The sequence below is a fragment of the Cryptomeria japonica genome, chromosome 1, assembly GCF_030272615.1.
Source record: "Cryptomeria japonica chromosome 1, Sugi_1.0, whole genome shotgun sequence".
Taxonomy (NCBI): Eukaryota; Viridiplantae; Streptophyta; class Pinopsida; order Cupressales; family Cupressaceae; genus Cryptomeria; species Cryptomeria japonica.
Genome location: NC_081405.1, coordinates 50,283,865 through 50,309,725, shown reverse-complemented (window position 1 = coordinate 50,309,725; position 25,861 = coordinate 50,283,865). Strand labels below are relative to the sequence as shown.

Genomic DNA, 25,861 nt, shown 5'->3' with positions numbered 1-25,861 from the left:
AAATTTTGTACACCTGAGGGATGTGCAAAATTGTGGTTTCAGCCACAGTGTGTGAGTATGATACTCTCCTAATTTAGGGAAGGCTCCCCCTATCTACAAACTAAACTAATATAATATGGGTGAGACAATAGTCTTTCTTCTTCTTTCAAGAAAAACTATACTCTTTTCTCTTCACAGAAAAGCAATAGCAATTGGAAATAAATAACAGCAAAAACAAAAATGAGACTTTTTGTAGAATTTTTGGAACATAAAGGGAAGCAAAGTTTCCATGAAAGCACAAAGACCTCTGTCACTTCCCCGGGATGGGAAAACAGAAAGAAAGCTCAAAGCCTTCAACTATCTATTCTCCTATCAACCTTTTTTAGATGATTTTCTGGTAACCAAGCACAGTATGTAGTAGCTCAAAGTCTAACTACATGATGCACCTCTTATGCACATACGTAGGAAATAAAAGCAACACAAAGTCTGCAAGTTACCCCCTTTGCTCGAGCTTTCTACACTAGCTTCAAACATGATAAACAACTCAAAGTCTACAAGACCAAATCTGAAAACCAAACCTATATCTCCAAATGCAATTAGCAGCTCAAAGTCTGCAAAATTGAATTTAAATCCCTCTTGAACAATAGAACAAAAATCACAATCAACTCCAGAAAATGTTGTCACATAACTTAAATTGGCACAAAGTAGCAACACAACTTGCCTCTTTTATTGAGAGCAATTTGATTTACATCCAAGCTCAAAGTCTTGGAGTGCACATAAAAATTGGCAGAATTTTGTTGCATGGCCAAAAGATAAAAATTACAATAGACCCCCTCAAGTATTTATAGGAGAGGAACCTTGAGAAAAAGGTGGGAGGATCCTAACTAACTTGAGAAATTATCTCAACCACCATGACTTATTCCAACTACAGTCCAAATTGAACTCAACTTGTAGTTGCTTTACATGTAATTACATTTTACAAAATGCAAGTAAAAGTGACACTTGCAATTACAATTTTTGACATTACATGTAGCTTGTCAAAACAAAATTACAAATGCATAATTGAAATTATTCTATGTGTCTGAAGACGTGACTCTAACTACATCATCCTTTGTTTGTGATGATCTTCATGCTGCTTCAGGATGCTAGAACTTGAAGTAATCTGGATTGGTAAAGACATCTTGAACCGGAATGAGAATTTGCATCCTTAATGATCCTTGTGTCCTTGGCCAACGAACTTTGATCTTATCTTCTTGCTTGGGGTAGTACTGGCTTTTCAGGAGGGAAAGGGCTGCCTTCCTCTTTTCATGTCATGACCATCTCTGTCTTGAAAGCATTCTATGCTCTCAACCATGAATTGTTGTTGTATCTCTTCTTTGTATCATCCTCCAATCTTGAAATCTGCTTGCAAAAGAAGGCACATGCCTTAATCCATTGATTTTGTAGATTGTGTCTGCGAACCGAACTGACAAGGGAAGGGATAAACTAATGCAAAAATGGGCTCACAAGTGAATTTCAGGTTTTGAAGAATTCATTGCATGTGTGGAAAAACAAGACCATTAAATTACAATTGTGGAGAACAAACATGCAACTTCGTATGTGTAATGGGTAACTACAAGTTTGCACTTGTAATTGGACCTTTAAAACTAATTTTCAAGTGTTTTTTTAGTGCATTTTGGACCAATTTCGGGTTCTGGAAGGCTGACTGCAAGTGAAGACACAATTGTAACCGGGTTTTGACACGAGGGGAAAATGGAAAGAATGATACCAATCGGTAATAGCAAACTTGGAAAATGGGAAAAACTCTTGTTTGCAATCAGATTTGTAAAACCCAAAATCAAATAAATGAATCTCATGGCAATTCTTCAACATTTGTAAATTTTGTAAAAAGAAGATTAACTCTTTTTACCAAAGGGGGGAAAATCTTGCACATTTACAACTTGCATTCAAAGAACTTATCCATTTGGGAAGATCACTTAGAAACCCGAATTTTTGCTTGGTCAAATGCCCTAGACCAAAACAAATGAACTTGGGAAGAACTGAAATGCTCCATAAATGGACATGCTGAAAACCCTTGGCAGCCAAAAGTTAAAACAAACTCGGATTCAAACTTCTTGCACCAAAAACGGCATGAAAGGAGGAAGAAAAACGACTTCAATCATATTGCAAATCCACGTTGAGGATGAAGAAGGAAAAACGCCTTGCAATGGAGGATCAAAATGCAGCAACACATGTTTGAAAAACGTCCATAATGGGGCAAAAATGTGGCTCCAAATCAATAAAACACCTCCCAAATAGCAAGGAAACATGGCCCATAAACTAGCAAATGAGGAACAAAACGTCCCACCTCCTTCATTCAATGCATTCCTCCATGAAAATCGGATTCAAACCATGAAAAATGGTTTTTTTTGGGAGCAAATATGCATTTCGAGTTCTTGAGCTGCAAATACAAATAGCAAAATGCACTTGGAAGTTGTAATCAGATTTTAGAAACCCTTTTACAAGTTTTAATTGTTTCACTTTTTCAACTCCTAAGGCAAATTCGGGTTTTAGGGAAGAAATGACAAAAAGAAAGAGCAAAACAACTTGTAATAGGGAAATAAAATCCCCATTACAAGTTTAATAAGAACAAAACATAAAGGAACATAAAGACTTGTAATAGGGAAATAAAATCTCCTTTACAAGTTAAAAAGGACTTAAAGAACATTAAACATGTAATAGGGAAATAAAAACCCTATTACAAGTGAAAAGAGCATTAAAACTTGTAATAGAGAAAAAGAATCCTTACCACAACTTAAAATCACTTAAGTAGGAGCTTTTATAAGAAATTACAAGTTCTTTTTAAACTTATAATTTTAAATTCACTTGTAATTTGTCCAAAAAGTTCTTACAATGACTTAAAAGACATAAAAAGCAAGGGGGAAATAAAAAGTAAGTTACAAGTGACAAGTTTTAAATAAAGTGCACTTGTAATTGTTTAAAAATTTCCCTACAACACTAGAACAAGAGAAAATTAAAACTTGCAATCAAAGGAAAATTTCCCACCTACAGTCAGGAAGAAAAAACCCAAAATTGAAGGAAAGACATAGCAAACGAACACGAAACGCGATGAAATTTGAAACGCGGATTGAGGATGGACCGAAGATCAGCTCAGTTTAACCCGAAGTGGAAATTTTGCCTCGAGAAGCATGCCTTAAGAGTAAAATCTTCAACCTACAGTGACTGCTCTGAAACCCGAATTTGCACTAAAGGCTAGGAAAAAGAAGAACAAAACTCACCAAAATTTGGAAAATGATGGCAAAGACACCCCCCAATGATTTGACACTAACAAATGTGAGTTTTGCACCTCATAAAATGTGCCCTAGAGACAAAAATGACACATTTTGAGCAACAATTTTGTAAGGATTGTCAAATTTTTGAAAATTAAAAAATGAGGACAACAATTTGTAATGTATTTGTGGTTCGAGAGCTCGGAAGTTTCAAATCAGAACTTACACACCAACTGTTTGATGAAAAACCAATACTACAAGATTGAAATTTTAAGGACAGAATTAGTAGGGCATCTTACAACAATCCACCCTAGCAACCAATCCCTCATCAACAAAATTGTGCATAGCACCACTGTCAACAAGGAAAATACACGTTGTCCCTTAATCACTCCTTTTAGGCGAAAGGGATGATATCTGGGGACTCCTAAGACTGAGGCAATGATTACATTGGATGTGGCCAATGCATCTTCTACTCCAAGCTCCACCCGTGGAGTCTCGTTCTCAACCTCACCATTGTTGCCCTCAGAATCTGTATCCTAAATATGCTCATCATCCACAACTGAATGAACCTCAATGAGATGCGCCTTGCCTTTCCCAAGGCATCGATGCCCAAGCTCCCAAGGCTCCTTACACGAGAAGCATAGTCTCTTCCTACACAATTCATTATGTGTCTCCTAATCCATCCTAGGAGGGGGTGGTGCACTCTGATGCTATGTAGAAAACTTCTGAAGAGGCTTGGAATCTTCGGAAAACTTCTTATTCTACTGATAAGAAGTAGGTGGTGGTGAAGTATCGAGGTCTAAGGTAGCCTAAATAGCCTCATGTAAAGTCCTAGGCTTAAGAGCCTTGACCAAACCTCGTAACCTGTCATGTAAACCCTCTATAAATAGCATCACCACGCGTCTATTAGGCATCTCCGGAACCATAACAGCAATGCGTTGAAACTCACTAATATAAGTTTCAACATATCCATTATGTCGAAGCAATGCTAAATCTTTGTAGTACAGCTCAACATCCTCACGGTCAAATCTGGCAATCAACTGCTCAGTAAAATCCCTATAAAAATGAATGATTCTTTTGATGCTTCTAGATTCGATTCTGTGAAAAAAAATTTATCATCAACCTTTCAAATAACACTCTGTGATTCATCATCAAGATGAGAGTTCAAAGGAGGTGAGAGATGGCAACTTACACCTCTCTCTCTCTCTCCCCTCATCTTTATATTTAGTCTGGATCTGCAACTTACCATCTTTTACCTCCTTTGAACTCTCATCCTGATGATGAATAATGGAGTGTGATTCGAAACGTTGATGATAAAAAAAAATTCACACAATCGAATCCAGAAGAATCAAAAGAATTATAGCATGGATTGTGAAAATTTGATAGCATTAATTAAAGAATGAATGAGTCCATGGTTTTGGGTAACCAAACCATGGTGCCACTAGTCATAAACCACGCCATCCAAATTTAGTACTGTAAACTGAATAGCCTCGTACACAAAGATCGGTTTAAGTGGAAGGTAGATGTCAAGTTTGTGCACCAAGGCTCGTGCACTAATCTTCCCACTACCAAGAAACGAAGATAAAGTGAGCTTACTAGTAGCTCGCTTTGAAATAAAATTCAATAATAAATGATAATAACAAAATTAAAATTCAATAATAAATGATAATAACAAAATTAAAATTCAATAATAAATGATAATAACAAAATTAAAATATTTAAAATTAAATTAAAATATAAAATAAAATAATTAAATATAATTAAATATGATTAATTAAAAATTAATTAAGTTAATGAAAAGTCAAAAGAAATGAAAGGAAAGGTTGTGACTCCCTCAACAATGAGATATAAAAGGGAGAAGAGAACCTCATTTGAGAGGGGAATAATTTGGAAATGAGAAGTGCAAATCTGATTTAAATGATAAGTGCAGATCTGATTATGAGAGGTTGTATCCCTTTCAAAGGGCAGAAATAATGAAGAGTTGCACTCTTTCGAAGGGTGCTAATGGTGAAAGGGTGTATCTCTTGCCAAAGGGTATACATGATGAAGAGGTGTGACCTCTCCCTCACATTGAGAGATATAAGGGAAAGGAATCAAAAGCATCTAGTAAGATCACCATTGATCAGATTAGATCAGAATTGTTATCAAGTTACAGGCAGTAACATTTGTGTTCTTGGTGGTATGCATGGGGATGTGCTTAATAAGTATGCTTAATATATGAAGCCCAATAATGTTCTTATGCAAAATTAATAGTAATGCTAATATGGACTGCAATATGTATGACAGTCATACTTAATTTCATATATATATTCATAATACATAAGAAATATATATACTTATAGTCTAAATCATGTTATTACTTTCCGTATTTAAGAAGATGGGATTGAGATGTTCCAAAGAGGGGCAGTCTAAATTCAAGCAATAGGTTAAGTCCCAAGATAAGGTGAGGATCAGGGACCCACAAGCCTTGAGGGTATAGACCCAAGATAGGTAAGGGCTTGGATTTCTAAACTTTGAGGGAACCTATTGTAGTTGGTCTCTAAGCACTTTGGTAACATATGTAAACCCTTCTCCCTTAAAACTGAAGTAGTAGCAAGGTTTGATATTGTAAAGCGGAAAAATCGAACCCTAGTTGTTCTCCCCTCCCCAATCTCCAAGGAGAGAGAAGGGAGAGTCACTAGGGTTGATGGTTTTCACTTAGGAGAGACTTTACATTCAAAAGAGGGGTTGAAACCCACAAGATCCAATCCCGCGCAATGCAAGATTGGATTCTAAATGAGTTTCAGGGGTTGTGATAGCAAGGATACCCTCTTTTGTAAAGAATGTAGATAGAATGATTGAACTAGGAATGCATGTAAAGTAGGAAAGATTCACTTATAAATAGAGATAGGGATACGGGATGAAGCTGCGAACCTGGAATTAGCAGTAAAATGTCGAGACGGTGCTGTTCTGCAAATTTGAGCGAAAGTTGACGGGACGATGGCGCCCGGCGTGCACACGGTCCTCCGAAAAATCCGCGAAACGAAGGGGGTTTGGTTCGTCTCTGCACAAGGATTCCAGATCTTCAATTACAGCCGCGTACCTGCAACCTACACACAGAAAAGAGAGGACGATTGGGGGGTTAGGGATGAGGGGTTTGCCTTTAGGTCAAACCCCGGTTTTGGAATTAACCAAGAAATGAGAATGCTGTAAATGTAAATGTTTGTAATGTAAACAAGTACCGATACCTTGTTGTAAGAATGTTTGTATTCTTACATGCGAAGGTGTAATGTATGTAGTATGTTGTATGTTGTATGTGATCTCCTCTTCAATGGTTGAATCCGTGTCTTGAATGCAACACTTAGCCTTGAATGGAGACTTAGAATGCTCAATTGCTTGAAGGAATGCTTGAATGCTTGAATGCTTGAATGTTTGAATATCGCTTCCGCGTCTTGTTCTTGCTCATTTTCTTCCTCTTTCTTTACCTCCCTCAAATGGGAGGGGAAATGTAGTTTATATACTTGTCAATTAGGGCTGATAGACTGATTTTTCCGACCTTAGGCCGACCAGGAAACATTATTTCCCGAATTGCAAACTTAAAGACCCGATGCCCAAAAGAGACTGGGCCCAAAATAGGGCTAGGGACCAGGGCGCTGGGCGCCATGGTCCCACCTCTCGGGACAACAGGGTGCAAGGAAGGATCAGGCCAAGGTGCAGAAAATGCAGTTTTTGGTGTCGTAAACAGGTTTCGGGGTCTCCATTCAGGTTCAACGTTGCACCGCCATCGTGAAGACCCAAATGCAGTCGAAATTGCAAGTGTCGCAATTTTAGGACGCTACAGATATCTATATTAAGAACTATGAATAATGAAATTAATCAGCTAATGAGGAAAATAGACAAGCACTTGTTAATAACTTATTGAAGAAAATCTATCAATTTTAGTATGTTTAAATAGATCAGGTAGGGGACATTACAGTAGATGTCAAGTTTGTGCACCAAGGCTCGTGCACTAATCTTCCCACTACCAAGAAACGAAGATAAAGTGAGCTTACTAGTAGCTCGCTTGAGGTCACTATTTCGTTGTTGTCTAGGCCATCTATCACCACAATTCCTCATACTGTCTTTGTGTTGCAAACAAGGCTGATGTAAAGGAAAGGCATCTCTAACATGTTGTGGTAGGCGTGCCCACTCACAACTAGCCGCCATAACTGCATCCTGAAACTCCATGCCCTCAAGTGGGTCAAATGGAGTTGAATCCTCTCTAGGCGGAAAACGTGGTTGCATAGGTCTATCAACCGTCAGTGTATGTGTTCTATCACGTGGAGGAGAATCAAATGCATTGTCCAATGAAGATGGAGCTCTACTACCCCCACGACTCCCTGCAATTGATACAGATCTATCAACCCTATCATGCCCATCATATCTACCACGCCTATCCCTAGGCCAATCCAAATCCAATCTATCTAGGGCACGTTGAAGCCTATCTAATGTCTGAACAATCTGCAGCAAGGTATTAGCAAGAGTTCTAAGTAACTCATGAAGATTAGGTCGATTTTGTCTCTCCCCGTGCTGGGGACTCCTAGTGCCCTCAGGTACATCACCCAAGTCAAAATTTAAATGTCCTTGTGCTCTCCTACAAATATAATATATGTAAGGCCCTATCAATCCAGGATGCATAGAATTAGTGATGCAAGAGCATCACCGATCGATGAGCAATCTTGCATCATCCAAAAATATTTCCTTTCAGTTTTGTTCTTGTTTAGTTCTTTGTGCAGTTTTTTATGTTCTTACTAGTTGGTACCGGTAGTTGCTTGTTCTTCATGGCAAATCTTATTTTCAGTTTCCTAGCTGGTTCATGTGCTTTATCCCAGATTTTGAGTTCATTTGGGTTCTTTTCCGATCAGTTATCGCTTACACTTGACTGTTTTTGGGTTCCTGGACAGTTCTTGTGCTTACCGATTGGTTTTCCTTCATTACCGGCGCGATTCTTGGCATGTGGCCGACCTTCCTGCTGAAGCACATCGCTTGGTTGTTATTTTCCGAAAAGATTTATTTAATTCTTAGGGCTGACCTAATTACACGTTTCATTTCCTGGATTGGATTGTATCTGGTTGATAGCCTGCATGTAACCAGTTAATTGTCGGATGTTCTTTGATGATTATATGATGATTATCGGATGATTGTCGGAAGTTCTAGGGCATTAATATGATCTGTTTATGCAATCTTGTTATGATTTCTTGCTGCTTTCGTGGTGTTGCTCTTGCTGCATAAGCTGGTTGATTCTCTTTGAGAGTTTTACCGGTTATGGCTGCACTAAGTGGTATCAGAGTTGGTTATGGATTGGCTGGTAGAAGAATTGTTTGCGAACATTGAAGCATTCCTTTGGGTGGACAGATCGCTGATTGGAGGCAGGTTGCGCGTGTGTTCAATAGATCGTCGAGGGGAGGCAATTGAAACCGGCAATCAGATCGCTGAGTTGAGGCAGTTCACCGGAGTGGAAGAGGAGATGTCGCCGAGAAGGACAAACCCCCGGAGGGTAGAGCAGATGATGGAAGACTTCAAGAATGAAGTGAGGAATGAAATCCGAAACGCTTTGGCTGGTTTGCGGAGAAACCCTGGTTCTGAAAATGAATATGAGGAAGCCGGTGAAGAGCTTGAGGAAGCTGAAGGACCGGAAGATGAAAGAGAGGAAAGATTCCTGAGAGCAGTGGCGCAAGCGAGTAAAGTTCAAAAAAGTTGAGGTTTCCAACTTTTCTAGAACGCTGAACCTGAAGGATCTGATCAATTGGATCAGCGAGTTGGAGGATTACTTTGAGTTTGAGGATGTCAAGGACCCGTAGAGAGTCTGGTTGGCACAGACTAAGTTGAAAGGGCATGATGCCTTGTGGTGGAAAGAATTGCAGAAAGACAGAGTGGAGAATGGTGAATTGAAGATCACCCGGTGGAAACAGATGGTTGCAAGATTGAAGGCCAAGTTCATACCGGGAGACTATGAATTGGAGTTGTCCAAAAAGTTGCAAAACCTGAAATAGAGAAACATGACTATGAAGGAATATACTGAGGAATTCTACAAGATGGTGATTAGATCTGGGCATAAAGAGATGGACAAAGAAAAGGTGGTGAGGTACATCAATGGGCTTGCTTTTAACATTCAAGATGAGATGAGTATGTTGAAGGTTTCCACAGTTGAAGAAGCTTACCAGTATGCTTTGAAGGCTGAGTAGAAGATGAGAAGAAGACAACCGAATAGGGGAAGGAGAAATTCAAGATGAGTGACAATATGAAGAAACCGGTTAAAGAAGATGAGTCAAAACCTAAATGGAGTAAAGAACCGGAGCAAAAGACACCAAGGAAAGGTAGTAACAGTTCGGTAGAGAATTTCCTGGCAAATGTTTCAAGTGTGGAGAAACCAGACATAGATTCTATGAATGTAAGCAGGGAATGGCAAGAAGTTGTGTGGCAAATGAGGAATCGGAAGGTGATGGTACCGGATTTGACTGTGCACCAGAGCAAGGAGAATCCTTTATGTTCAAAAGAAAGGATACTAGATCTACTTAGAGGAAGAGTCTTTTCCAAACTGTGTGTGTGTTGCAAGGTTATTGTAGATAGTGGAAGTACTGACAATTTGGTATCTGAGGAGATGGTTGTGAAACTTGGATTGAAGAGGCTTGAGCACCCTTGTCCTTATGAGGTAAGCCAATTACAAGATGATCAAAAGATAGAGATAACAGAGCAGTGTTTGGTGAATTTCAATATTGGGCCTTTTAGAGACGAGGTTTTGTGTGATGTTGTATCTATGAGTGCTTGTCATGTCTTGTTGGGAAAACCTTGGCAGTATGATAGAGGAACTATTTATGACTGTAGAAGAAACCTAGTCACTATTGAGAAGGATGGGCAAAAGTTCACATTGATTTCTTTTAAGGAAAAAGAGGAGGTGAAGAATCTGAGTCTTGAGAAAAGTTGCAGTACTAAGAAACCGGTGGCAAAGGTTATACCGGAAGGTTTGATAGGACCGGTTGCAGAGGTTATACCATAGGGTTTGAAGAAAGATCTGATAGAACCAATTGCAGAGGTTATACCGCAAGGTAACATGAGTTTGCAGAAGGATCTTACAGTTGAGCCTGATGGACAGATCGAACCGGATGACAGGGAGTTTATGGTGACAAAACGGATGAAGTCTTGTGGTAGAACCAAGTCAAAGTTGCTAAAGAAAGAAGGCAGTAAACAGAGACAATGTGAAGATCTGAAGCAAAAGAAAAGAAACAAAGAGGATCAGAGGTTAGAGAAGCCGTTTGAGGCACTGAAAGAGTTAAAGCAGAGGTTGGCAGATAAAGAAGATGTTTGGATCAGAAATGAGCATGGGGTCTTTATTCCGAATCCTTTTAGATGTTCATGAGCTGCCTCTCGTGGAACATCTTTTTCTACTTGGGTTGTTTGATGCATGAGCATCCCCGATCAATGAGCAATCTTGCATCATCTAAAAATATTTCCTTTCAGTTTTGTTCTTGTTTAGTTCTTTGTGCAGTTTTTTGTGTTCTCACCGGTTGGTACGGGTAGTTGCTTGTTCTTCGTGGCAAATCTTATTATTGGTTTCCTGGCTGGTTTGTGTGCTTTATCCCAGATTTTGAGTTCATTTGGGTTCTTTTCCAGTCAGTTATCGCTTCCAGTTGACTGTTTCTAGGTTCCCGAATAGTTCTTGTGCTTATCGGTTGGTTTTCCTTCATTACCGACGCGATTCTTGGCATGTGGATCTATCTTGGGTCTTGTCCGATGTTCTTTGGCATGTGGCCAACCTTTCTGCTGAAGCGCATCGCTTGGTTGTTATTTTTCGGAAAGATTTATTTAATTATTAGGGCCAACCTAATTACACGTTTCATTTCCTGCATTGGTAAATGTAAACTTATGAGGCTGACCCGGATATGTTCCGGTGGGTATAAATATGTTATTATGTAATCATTTGTGGGGGCAGAGGAAGTAGATTTGAGAATAAGGATTGAGATTCGCATTTTGTGATCCGGTTGATTCTTAGAGTCTCGGATTGGATTGTATCTGGCTAATAGCCTGCATGTAACCGGATAATTGTCGGATGTTCTTTGATGATTGTCGGATGATTGCCGGAAGTTCTAAGGCATTAATATGATCTGTTTATGAAATCTTGTTATGTTTTCTTGCTGCTTTCGTGGTGTTGCTCTTGTTGCATAAGCCGATTGATTCTCTTTGAGAGTTTTACCAGTTATGGCTGCACTAATTAGTTAGAAGACCCTCAGGCTGGTAGTATCATGGCTCTGAAACCACTGAAATATCCCCAACCAATTTGAGCTAACTTTTTTTGATTATGACATTTGTTGATGGGAAGCTTTTAGGATAGTTTCAACTTTCAAGTTTATGTTTGAGTTTTGATGTCAATGTTTGAACAAAGTTTCAACATGAAGTATATGCAAATGAAACAATGCTTTTGAACCCAATTGATGAAAATATAAATGACTCATTTAAATTTCTGAATTCTGATTTTTAAGAACAGCAAATATAATTTTTTTAGAATTATAGGAATTGAATCACCAAGAACAAGATTTGCATACCTGGAATCTAGCGCCAAACCAAAGAAGGATTTTTATTGATGAATTCAATGAGGTTCACAATATAAGAGCATCCAGCAAGCAAAAGTGGCTCCAACTGACTTTATTTGCATCAACTACAATTATCAAAAACAAATATTGAATGAAACAATAGGAATGCTAAGCCCCATGCCTGGCCTCCAAGCAACATTATTCAATTTAACTGAATTTCCTCAAAAAACAACAATCTGAATTACAATTGATCCATAATGCCTGGTAGAATCATGAAGTCACTCCTGATGAATGTTGGTCAAGAGGTCTGCACAATTTTCCAAACCCCTCCTAAGTGGTACGGCCTGATAAAGCACTAAATTGGCTGCAAAATGGTACAACCAGCTTGTGTAGGGGTACGACTGGCCCTAGGAAAGGTACGGCTGTGATAATATGCCTCCAAACCATCCAAATTTGCATCTAGAACTCCTGGTAGCTGCTGAAATTAATTTCCCTTGAAGCACTTGCAGAAAATTCAACCAAACAGTGACCAATCGAACTCTTGGAGGCTTAATCTATTGAAGAATTTGCTTGATCTAATGCACCAAATCCTTGATGCTTATTGCTGAAAGGAAAACCTGTAAACCCTGTTAGAAATTCATCCAATTGAAGCACAAATGGAAACTCTATGTAGATTCCCCTCAATGGTGAACTAGGTTTTCATCCAATTCACAATTCTCCATGGGTTTTCGGTGTCATAACCCCTCTTTGGACATTGGATTAAATAAATACGATAATTAAAACATTTATTAATTAACATTTAATAATATTAAAAAAAATCGTCTCATTTATGAGACTTCACGATTTTCCTCTAATATATGATTATTAATGTTTATTATTTGTTATGACTATTATTTATTATTATTGTTTTATTTTAATGTAACGTTCATATTTCAATTATTAATATTATATTAACTATTAAAGAAATTTTACCATAAAATACTATTAAAACATAAAATAGATATATTGAATATATTACACTTATCATATAACGTGCTATTTAATAAATATAAAATATAACATAAATTGTCAAAATACATTATAAATAATATCATATTAATATGATACCATAAATAGAACCAATATTAAAATACAATACAAATTTTGATCAGATTATGGATAGCTGTTCAATTTCTACCAATGAATCTTAATTCAAAAGCTAATGTGTATTTAGTCTCTGATTTATGTGAGCTATTATTATTATTAATGTTTGTTTGATACTATTATTAATTTATTAATATTTATTAAAGTTTGTTTGATATTATTAATAATTAATTAATATTTATTAATTAATTAATAATAAAGAATAAGTCAGCCTCCTTTAAATAGTGGTGACCCTTCCTTGAGTCACCACCCTCCCTTTCTCTCCTATAAAGCATCAAAAGGGAGGGGGCAACGGAGGAAAAGAAGAAATAAATTAGGGAAGAAGAAAGGAAATAAGGGAATCATTGTGCATTCACGTTAGCAATAAGAAACGGAAAAGAATATCATATCGACAGCAATGAATAAGAATCATTAAATCTAATAACCGATTATTGCTAGTAGCATAACAAACAAAGTAAGTCATTATCGGGCAAGTATGGATACCGAAGAGACATGCCCAAGTCAAGTCACGTCCCAATATCCTCAAGAATCGTGGCTCTGCCAATAAGATAAAGGAGGCCACGTAGAAGATGTTAAGGGAGATTACATACGTGGGGAAAAGAAGAATAGTCAGACAGTAAGAAGCAGTGGGAATTTATTCTGAGAAGACTCGTTCCAGGTATGTCTTAATCCGACCCAAAGAAAGTTTAGCAATTATTGTATATCAGTATAATAAGATTAATACGTTGCATCAGTCATTTAAACAGACAAAATATGATATGTATATAAACGGATTTCGTACAACTGGTAATAGGTAATATTCTGATAATATATCTGCAGCATTTCTATATCTGAAGATATATGTATATTAATACATAATGTACCACAGTATAAACGGAACTAAAGTCTAACAGTTTCGCATCCTAATATGGTAATCACAAAATTACTTATAAGGATAATGCAAATTATGATCTGATTAATAATACATTAAGATGACAATACTATTGGAATATATTAATACAATCTGTCAAATAAACAAATGGTATCAAATAATATAATGAATGTTAGAATAAACAATCAGTGAATGGCAATACAACCACTGGTGTCATTATTGTTTAATGAATATCTGATCAAACATAATAAACAGTTAAACCATGGGTGGAAGGATGGCTTAGATAGGTAAGAGGGTTAAGGTTTACCTTCTAAGTAGCCCACCTATTGATGACAAAGTCTGCAATAGGTCAGGAGGACTGAGATTCGCTCTTGGGCTTAGATTGATTAAACTGAGAACTCCACTATGCTACCCATACCGTTCCTACATTAATAATTTACAAGGGTAAGAGTGTGATCAAGAGAATAAGACCCACACCATGTTAATTAGACCAGGAAGGCTTAGCATGGGTTGGCTGGGCAACCCAGTCATTACTCCATTTCCAAAACATTAATCTGCAACAAAAAAATATTTATAATGAAAACAACTATAAGAATTCAAATTCAATATGCCAAATGAATATAATAATTTGAATGTTTTCTGCAGGGTATTTTATAGGGAATTTTTAGAGGTATTAAGTAAGAAGGTAATTTGTCTTGTCTTAGTTAACCAACTATTTGTATTCTTTCCAAGGTACTAAGTAGGGACATTATATTCGTCCTCTGGAAAATACCTGACAAAACTGCTCTGAGAAAGAATTTTGAAAAATAATCATCAACGTGAGCAAATAAGAGAATGAATTCTCTTTTATAAAATCCCTTTCTTACTTTGGATTCCAACGCCCTAATTAGCCACATTTAATTTGGCTCTCAAGTCCAATTGTGGCACCATCCCTAGGTGGCATCCAACTTGAGGTAATAAAGTAACTTTATTTAACTTTATAATTTAACTTATTTTCCTCATTTAACTTTATAACTTAAAATTATGAAGTTACTTCATGATTTCCACAACTTCTGCTATTTTAAGCAAAAGAGATTTTCTATTTTTAGCAAAAAGTGATTTAACCAAGAAAATAACATTATTTGCTCATTAAATAAGCATCCAAAAGCCAGTCTCTAGCGTCTAAAATCCTCCCATGCCAGGCACATCTCCTATCCATTGGATTTGCCTACGAAGATGGATAATAGGCAAATCCCACCTCCTGAGTAATCGTCTACGAAAGAGAGAACATTACATTAAACCTCATCAACATTATTGCCATCAATTTGTTGCTGGATCACATTAATCAAAGCAGTTCCTTTGTGAATCCATTGTAACTTAAATTAATGTTGCATTTCCCTTTACAAGCAAATTATTGAAAGAAAGTAGACTATATGGCATTATTACTAGTAGCAATTGTGTATATGCACAAGCCAAGATGCAAAGTGCATTTCTACACTTTTCACCAATTCCTTACATATTCTTGTTACTCATATTTCAACTTCTCTTCAACAACTTAATACATGTAACCTTACATTGATGTATATATCCTTTACCCTACTTTACTTTTGATTAGCTATAGCCGTGCACACTTGTGTGCATAATGTTGGGTATGGGAATTGTTAATGTTTTTAATTTGTCTTTCACAAGACAACACAAAACAAAATAGTGCATACAATAGAATTGTACTTCAAAGTTGAAGAGGAAGCTCCTTGAGATCTAAATTAATCTAAACTTAAGTTAAAATGACCGTAGACTAAATAAAAACTATCTTGAAATCTAAATTAACCTTAAACCTAAGCTAAACTTGCCTAGACTAAAAAGTATAGACAAGATATACAAATATGCATGCCTTACAATATTCTCTTATGGGTGAGGAGAGGGGATGTTGGAGCATGGTTTTGCATAAGTGGAAACAACTATCTATGTTTTGCTTTGGATGAAAGCACCAAAATATTAACAAGCCTACCTTGCAAACAATATTTTCAAATATTGAATGAAATCAAACTACCTAAAGATTCAAGACGTAGCCACCTCCCACTAGCTAAAATAGAGACCAAAATTCCACCACAAATAAGATTCAAAAGAATAACAACTTGAATAAAAAAAAACACAAGATTCTAGGAACTAAATTGTGAAGTTGCATACAAAGAAACAACATCAATACAAAGCTTGACAAAGGTACTCAACATCAATACAAAGCTTGACAAAGGTACTCAAGTCCGATTTAATCAATGGAATTGCATAGATAAATCAGTTGAACAACAAAACATGCAGCTAAGCATAGCATCAACTATCCTCTTGAGTTCATTTGCTCAAAGCACATGTTTATAAATTACAAATGCTCAATCCTTGAGAATTTAGAATAATCATATTTTATCCCAAAAAGCAAACTTTTAAGCAAAATGCTTAAGGGCTGCTGAAAAATTGGGAAGAAAGAAACTTTAAAGCAAATATAACCTAAACAACTAATAAAATAAAACTACCTAAAAATAGATACTCCTTCAATAGAACACGATTGGAATAGACTTGAAAAGATGCAGAACATTAACTTGTATATAGAGAAAAACCTTTAATTTTTAGTGCTTTAATCCTACCTTGTTTCTTTTATGGCCAACTGATCTTATTATGGAGCCCCCTTTTCTGTTTTGAAACATGGCTAACTTGACATAAGGGCACATTCCATGGAGATTTCAATTGGCAACTTAACTTAGGTGAAGTAGTTTGATGCTTTCGCAAACTTCAACAAAGTTGGTGGAGTTTATATGTGGTGTAACCAAGGCAAATGTGCACCAGCTGAATAATTGAGTGGCTTAACTGCTCTAGGTGCACACCCAAGACACTTGAGCCTTTTTATCACGGGCAAAGATCTCTAGTGGCTTAACCACTCCAAAGTTGCACCCATGTTGACATTTGTTAATCTTATGTTTTTCGTGATGAACAGAAAACTTGTCCACTTAAGCCAAAGCAAAGCTTTTGTTCACTTGAATCAATTTTTTTAAGTTAAAGCAGAAATTTTGAGTGGCTTACCTACTCTAATGTGCACTCTAGTTCATGAAGAGTTCTTAAACACTTAGGCCACTTTAGCATTACCAGGTAGAACTTAAGTTCACTTATGCCACTTCTTTGAAAAATAATGGAACTTTTACATGGTTAAGGCATCACAAATGTGTGCCCGAGTTAACTTAGGTGGAGATTCACATCACTTGAGCCAACTTTGCAAGCTAAGAAGAGCTTTTGACTGGTTCAGCCGGTCCAAATGTGCACCTAAGTCATGTGAGGTGGTGTTTTACAACACTAAAGCCACTTTTCCACATTGCTGGAAGGAAAAACCATGCAGCTCAGCCACCCTAAATAAGCGCCCAGCTGCATAAAACCTGTGATATTCCATTGTTTGTATACTGCTCGTCAAAAGACTGCTTTCTATCCTTCTAAACTGCTTAATTTTCTACTGGTCACTGCTTGTTTCTGCCCCATGAATGTCTGCACTTTAAAATCTATGATTTTCTGTTCTCTGCCTGCTCCTGCTGATCTGTAAGTCTGTTACAGACTGAACGAGGAAAAGAGACACAATTCCATTATTTTAATACATGAGAATCTCCACCAAAAAAAAAAACAAGTCGGCCCTAATTAATAAATAAACTTGTTTTACTGAAATTTTGCGGGGTGTAACAGGAACCAGTAACAGCTTGAAGAGTTGTAAGTTTTTTAACATTCTGACAAAAAAAATTCAACAGTGGATTGACAGATTATAAAGGTGTACTATTAACACTTATTGCAAAGTTCTATTGCACCATTTCACAGCCTTGAATACAATGAAATAAGTAAGAATCGTGTCTATGGAGATGACAAGCATAAATTGGAAGTTTTCTTGGAAATCTATTCCTCATACAAGTAACCTTATCGGCCAGATATCTATTGAACACTCAACACTTCCATGTTAATGAGGTTCTACAGAACTGAGAACTAATTGTCTTCTTTCCTTATTATTTAGGTAATTGTGAAATTTATGCTGATTAAACAAATTAAGAATATACCTCACATATGCTTAATATTTTATAATATTTTCTATTTCTGTGCTCCTCTACTAGAAATATTTTACAGTAATAAATATTAATATCAAGAATACTAACAAGAATGACTTGCAATACAAATAATAATTATCACTTAAAATAAGTTGGAGTTGCTTGAATTGAGAACTTTTTGACTTTAAAAAGCTTTTACTAATGCAATTGAGATGTTTCTAATTCAATGCATTAAATTTCCACTATCCTAACCTTTAGTTTTGAAAACATCCGCACACCCTTTGCAACATCAATGAATGCCAACTTTTGAGGAGTTGTGACTATCACAGCTGCCGTTAAAGGAACTACCTGCACTAAGGATGACCCAATAAAATAACACTTGAAGAGCCAGATCCATTCAATACTTTCCAAATTTCATTATCTAAAAGATTATTGTGGCAATACAAAATAGTTCTTTTATAATATTATATGTTTGTGTGTGTGTGTAATCCAATTACCTGGCATAATGTCAACTGTATGTCACCTGTTCCAGGAGGCATATCAATCAAAAGATAGTCTAACTCTCCCCTACAAACACGGAAAGATGGTGTCAACTGTCAAGCACAAAACTAAAAGGCATAAAACTAATAATAAAGCTATTATCTATAAGAAATTTAAAAGATTGTATATTTTCAAGTAACATATTACAGGAAACAAAGTTTGGAGCTCTAGTTTGGTATTGTTATTGAGAGACCAAGGGTCACCTACTCTTGTAGCTGCTCCATTTGTCACCTTTGTTCTTGCATGCAAGATATAAGATTACTAAGTCTTTGATGATCATTTTGAATTATTCTTTATTGTTGGGGAGGTATATTCTTTTGAAATTCAAGTCAGAAAGAATGATAGTGCTGTTTAATGGTGTCCTTAAGATGTATTTCTGTGTTCTTGTTAAAATTTTCTGATGCCTTAGTTTTTTTGCTTTGGGTTGTCTCTTGGTGATGGGAGGCTGAGAAGCGTTGGCAGTGGAGGGATTATTGAGGTTTGTTTAAGATGCTATTTTAGAGTTGGAAATAGTTGTCTTATACTAAAGTGAATAATATTACAGAATTTTTTTGCTTGCCTTTGAAACTATAATGAGTTACAACTCTAATGGTACAAAATGTCTTAATGGAGTGACCAACAATGGGAAAAAATGGAGATTTTAGGGAAAGTCGATCCCATTAGTCTAAAGATTGCAAAGAAGTAAATTACACAAGTAATCATAGAAGATAGAGAAAAGATTCAGGGTTATCAAAAATCATTTCAAGATGTAGCAAAGTGAAAAGAGCCACTACAAATTCACAACACAATTTCAAATTGCAAAGAAGAGGACTTTTGAATTGGCAAATTTTCAATGAGGAAGAGATAGGTCTATCCTAAAACTTCCCCCTATTGAATTTATATAGAAAGTCGATGAAAGTGAGGAAGGTAGTTAATAGAATGTGGGTTTCTTCTTTGTTTGCACCGTGATGGTACTTTAAGACATTCCTTTAGGCTTTGATGATGATTTTGCATATATGTGGTAAGAAGCTGGGAATTCATGTCATATTTAGCAAAATAATTAGGAAAGGGATTTTTAATATTTCTTAATATCTCATCCATTGATAAACAAGTTGTAGATATGTGCCACTAAAAGGTTGGATTATCTTTATTTAATGTCTTGTTACAGAACCCTGGCTTGTTTTTTGATCAAATTAAAATTGCAATCGAACCCCATTTGATGTGACTTCTCTCAATTATTATGCAGCAAAAGCTCTAAAAACATTGAGGATGGTTCTAAAAGTTGATAATGCAAGAATTACTCGTCCATATGAATCGAAGGGTTCTAACATCTTTATCCATAGCAGAAAAATTCCTAGATGCCCTAGCTTTTGAGGTAATGGGTGAAAAAGTAATTTGCAATTTGCTAGGTCAAGGAAGGATTTTAGAATTATTTGCATGTAAGGAAGATGATCATCTAAGCAAGGATTTCCCTCAACATGTTCATGGTATAAGATAAATATATCAATGTCCATGAATGACCAGAAGTAGGTCAATGGGATTCAAGAATACATCAGTTTATAGTAGAATTATTTAGGAAGAGAACATCCAAGGAAAGAAAAATAAAGAACCAAAAGCACTAAAAACAAAATGAAACAATGTAACACCAACATAAGTAGTTAAGAAACCAATACAAACAACGTGGGGAGCGAGGGGGGCAAAATCCACAAAGTGCAATGGTTGATGAAGACAAGAAGGATGAGATACAAATTTTATCAAATATACCGATTGCAGCCTAGAAGTGAGGAATCCTCAATGCGATCGTTGACCATTGTGAAAGGACCAACACACAATCTAGTTATGCTCATCAAGGAGTGCCAAAGGTCAAGTGACAATGTCATGCCCCCTTTTTCAATAAATTTGTGCTTGTGAACCAAATGCCTAATCTCCATTCCTAGTGTCTTCCTTGGTCAAAGCCTGCATACATGTTCTCCAATTCCATCCCCCATGTGCTTATCAGGTTAAAAAAATTCTAGGTGGGAAGGTACGTTCAACTTACTATGTGCAAAAGTTGTTGAAGCTTCGAGGTTTCCCAGCCCAATATGCATTTTTGCCCAACTCTTTATTCTTGTCAAAGTATCGGACTTACCCTTACCCAAGTACCCTTTTCATGATCCAATCTTCGAACCCCAAATCCTTAACCCTCAAGCACCTATTTAAGAACTATGCACAAACCCCGATCTCTAACATGTTATGTCACCTCATTTGGATCGCATAGTCAGAAATCTCCCTATTTGGGTACCTAGTATCCTATTCTCTCAAATTCTGACCCCAAACAATTTACACACTGTTATCCCATCAGGATCATAAGTTTGAATATATTCTTTATTGGGTACCTCATGTGCCACACTTTTGAACCCCACTTTGTTCCCTTGCTTTGTCATAGTTTCGAACTTGTCCCTACTCACATGCCTTCTTGCTAAACCTTGACTCTCCAAAAATTACTTTGAGCCACCTGTTGTGACGTTTTAACACATTGCCCCATTGCAAATGGGGATCCCTCTTTTTTTGCCTGTAAGCTAGGTCTTTTTCTTAATGAGCAAGTTGGTAATAGTTTCGTAGTTTTTAGCCTTTGCTCATGAGAAAAAAGTGTCAAGGCAAAAATGTTGTCAAGGCAAATTGTTCAAATGCAAGTTGAAATGTTACTTTCAAGTAGAAAATCACTTGCGATTCCATCAGGAATTGCAAGTGTTGCGTGAAATCTTGCTCTACAAATTGTGCAAAATGTTGCAATTTTGTGTCTTTGTTACAAAATGATAAAATGCATAATTCAAAGTGTTGAGATTTTTGCAATTTGCAATTGAAAATGTTGAGCAAGGTCGAGTTTCCACTTCAAAATGTTGATCACCATGTGTTGTGACGTTTTCACACATCGCCCCATTGCAAATGGGGACCCATGTTTTTTTGCTCGTTTTCGCTTTGCTTTTTAGGGTTTTGATTTGAATCCAGTCGGTTTTGGGAGCTTTTTGAATTTCCTTTTCTAGAATGCAAATTTTGAATGCAATGAATTCGCCAGAATGGTCTAATTTTCAATTGGAATGTTGATGCAGAGCTTAAATTTGTCTAAGTGTTGAAGATGAAATGCGAATTTTTGTCCAATTGAATATTTTGACCAAATTTTGACTTTTTTGATATTTGATCCTGGGCATTGGAAATGATTTGTTTTTGCCTTGTGAAGTGATAAAATGTGTAAAATCATGATATTTTGGCCTGTAGGAGCAAAATCGCTCCTGTCCCTCAGTGAAGGACGGGAGCTCGTTTTCAAATATTTTACTATTCCTGCAGGGTCAAGATGAATTACGAATTGGAAGTGATGGAGAAAGGCGAGATCTTTCCATTGAATATAAATTGAAGATTTTCATGAGCACAGAAATGCCTCCAGGAGAAAAATCGCTCCTGTCCCTCAGTGAAGGACCGGAGCTACAAATCCAATTTTGCTTTGTCCTTGCAGGATTTTAACGTCTTGACGATGTGAAAAGGTCCAAAGAGGTATATTTTATCAAATGAATATAACTTGAAGTGCTGTCGGGGAGATCAACAGGGTAGCAGGTCCGGCTTGAGTGAAGTCCTGATCTTGAAATTTGGCTAAGTCTGGAATGCCCTGATCCTGAATTTGACTAAGTCTGGAAACTGAAAAAACCTCCAAAAACTAGATTTTGCAATATAACTCCTGGAGGTCCGAAACCACTCTCAAACATCCTGAAAGTATATATGGAATATAACTTAAAGTATAAACTTATACTTAAATGTTATATTCCATAAAAGTTATCCTGATAGAGAGTGCGAAAAGTCAAATTTCGCTCCCGTCCTTCACTAAGGATCCAGAGCGAATTTCGCTCCTGTCCCTCACTGGAGGACCAAGGCGATGCGCTCCTGTCCCTCACCAAGGGACCAGAGCGAAATTCTTCATAAGGTACGATCTGGGCAAAGATCAAGCAAATTTTATGTTCGAAGGCAAGAAAGGAGGTCAATCGAACCCGTTGAAGACAAATTGAAGATTATCAAACGTCAACAAAGGACCAAAATGCTTAAGTTCGCTCCTGTCCCTCAGGAAGGGACCAGAGCGATTTTTGTTGTAGATGATTTTCTCGCCAAATTTCAACCGATCTCAAGGCATTAATGAATGAAAGGAGGCATTGCGAATCCGTTGAATATAATTTTCGAAGGTGATGAAGTGAAATGAGGCCCACAAGAGCAAAATCGCTCCTGTCCCTCTCCAAGGGACCAGAGCGATGAGGTACGTCCCCTTTGTTTTCATAGTTTTGGCGCCAAATAAACAATTCAAATTTCCTTAAATGCTAAGTTCGATAAAATTGAAAATCTAATTTAATTAGCATTTAATATGGCGTTGATCTTTTATTAATTATTTTTGCCTTTATTTTTTTTAAAATCGAAATTTGCAAAATAAAAACGCAAGGCATTAATAATTAATTAATTAATTAATATAAAAATCGAATTTGAAGCGCTACAAAGGGAGGTCGGCCTTGTCATTTTAATTTAAAAATCATTTTAAAAAGTGGTTTTATCTCCAAGTCGGCCTATATGGTGGTAAGAGGTATGAGCGCTATAAAGGGAGGGTGAAAATCTTCATTTTCACATCATCATTTTCATCTCTTACATGCGATTTGAGGAAGACAAAGGAGAAATGCGATTTGGAGTATACAAAGGAAGTGCGAAATTATCATTCAAGAAGAGGAGCGAATTCAATCAAAGGTGGTGCGAAACTACTATCCAAAGGAGAGGCGAACTTGAAGTTTCAAGTTAGGCGAACTTGCCAAGGACATTGAAGACCACATCAAAGATTCCAAGGGTGGCGAATTAATAAAGAGGACGTTCATTATCCTTCAAGATCAAGTCAAAGGCTTCAAATTTTGATTTTTGCCTAGGCAAATTCCTCATTTTGCATTCTAGAGTTAGCTCTCTAGTGAGGTATGGCGATGTGGATTTATTGTTTTGATTTTGATTGTTGATTGTCATAGCTTAGATTTTGAAATTTTGAAATTTTGAATTCCTAGCTCAAGAGTCGTTTTTAGGAAATGATTAACAAAGGACTTATCATTAGGTTTCCTAAAAAATTTGCTCTCTAATTTATGTTATGTATTGCAAAATCATGTTACTAATTTTGAAATGTTGTGTAGGCATCAAATGGAGGTCTCTTCAAGGAAAATCAAGCCGGATCCAGGACGGTCTTCGCCGGGACGGTCTTAGCCAGGACATGGGCGACCTCTTTCAATCCAGCGTTCCAAGGCGAGGTACATCATCTTCCTGCACATCAAGGACACAAGGAGTTAGAACAAAGGGCTCGTTGAAGAAGTAAATAGTTCCAGATGAATTATTTAAAGCAAGCTTCTCAACAACATCAAGTTGAATATCTACCAAGTTACAAGTGTCAAATGAGGTGGCGTCCTAGTCATCACTTCTCCAATCAGTGAAGTCCATCTCAGCATGTCCAGATTCAATGTACTTAACTCATGGAAGGTGGCACAAACTCTGATGTACCTACCCCGGCTATCCATTGGTCGATTTTTCTAGAAGGGACATGTGTCCAAGCAATACAATTATTTCATTGGTCAAGCATTAAATGTTATGTAATGGTTGTAACAAACCCTAATTAGGGTTTTCATTGTAAAATCTTGGCCATTGATCTTGAATTGATCTAAGCCATCAAATTGTATTGTGGGCACTATATAAGCCCAGGCATTTCATTTGTAAAGGCTAATTAGCAATAATTTTAGAATTAGAGAGAGATAGTTAGAAATAATTGTAAATAGTTAGAATAGTTAGAGAATAGTTGGAAGCAATTAGAGTAGAATAGGAGGACAAGGCAAGAAATTGTTGCCATTGATTGTAAACAAATTCCATTTTCATTGAAGTAATGGTGAAATATGTCGTTTTCTTGCAATTTGCATGGTTTCTTGTTGAGTCTTCAATTCTAGATGGTAGATGATTAGATGAATGGAGGAAATGTGATTGATTAATGGTGGAATTCGTATATCCATACTACTAGCAGTTTGTTGATTGCAGACTTGCCTTGTGTAGTCAACTGGAATCATTCAGCTTAAGCTCAATTTCAATTTGTTGCCTCTTCATTGATATGCATCAACTTGGATGGTATCTATGCCTGCGGTGATGATTTGAACATCATAAAGCTTCCCTAGAAGATCGCACTAGCCTTGTGTAGATGTTCCATTGATGTCAAAACAAGATCTAGTTAGAGTTTCATCAAAAATCAAGTCATTGCTCCTACATTCTTAGTATTAGGATTAGATCCTCTCTTCGCCCTTCCTTTTTCATTTTTTCAAATCCAAGTTAGTAAGAGCCTGTGTCCAGCAAAGCAGATCGGAAGTTCAATGTAAGTCCCCTTGTGATTCCAGCAAATCACATCATACCACTGGAGCTTGTCCACATGTAGAGACCCTACCAAAAGGAACCTTGGAGTCATCCTAACTGATCCTTCATGCGAATCTTCAGCAGTTAGAGGCTTTATTCAAGAGAGGATAAGATACCCTTAGGTATTTTATTCTGTGTATGATGGTGTACAAAATACACGTCAACACCATGCAAAGTCCGCCAATTTTGTTGAGTGTCATTGTTGATTAGGTCTCGAAGTCCATCATGGTGAAGAGTAAAATGTTGTTGAAAGATGAAAGTCCGCCAATGATCAAACACAAAAATTGTTGGAGTTGCTTCTAAGTCCACCATTCATTGACAAAACGGATTTCAAATTGCAAGGAAAATTGTTGATGAAGTCTTGATCTTGTTAGGTCCGGAGACAACTGAGAGGGGGGGGTGAATCGGTTGTCAAGTAAATTCAAACCAAAAACAACTTAACCAACCTTAATGCTTAATACCGGTAAACAGAACTTTATGCGGGTAGACAGTTTATCAGTTATTTACAGTACCGGTAAAGATTAATGCATGAAACAGAAACACAATAACATCCACAACACATAACACCAATATTTGTACATGGAAACCCTATAAGGGGAAAAACCACGGTGGGAAACCTTACCCACAATCAGATGATTCTACTGCAGATAGTATGTGTATACAAATGGGGTCTGCACATGCAGAAAGGCCAAGCGCCTAGAGCTCACTACTCAAACACAAATAGGAGTCACACTGACTACAATTGGATGGTTAAATCCAATAAGAATGTACTACTCAAAATAGCATCTTCATATGCTAGATTCAGTACCGGTGTAGTTCTAATTGTCTTCACAAATACCTTGCTTCACCTTCAAATGATGTCTGCGTGTATAGCTCTGCTTAATCTCGCATATACCTTCTTTCAATTCCTTATCCCAATCGCATATCGATCTTGTTTACCTCACTGGGTAAACAGGAAGAATACAGAAACTGAACAGCAATGCACAATGCAAATACCAAAGAAGTACCAGAATAAGCTTTCCATTAATGTCAAGAGATGTTCATATTATATTCTGTCGTCCA

General features: G+C 36.8%; 1 protein-coding gene across 1 annotated transcript in view; it reads right to left on the bottom strand.

Moving 5' to 3' along the window:
- The window catches only part of LOC131060257 (fe-S cluster assembly factor HCF101, chloroplastic), a 329,698-nt gene that overhangs the window by 226,639 nt on the left and 77,198 nt on the right, over positions 1-25,861 (bottom strand). The window contains exons 8-9 of the mRNA XM_057993432.2: positions 18,349-18,418; positions 18,104-18,199 (exon numbers count right to left, since the gene is read on the bottom strand). Of these exons, the coding sequence (XP_057849415.1) occupies positions 18,104-18,199; positions 18,349-18,418 (166 nt within the window). The remainder of the gene's footprint in view (positions 1-18,103; positions 18,200-18,348; positions 18,419-25,861) is intronic.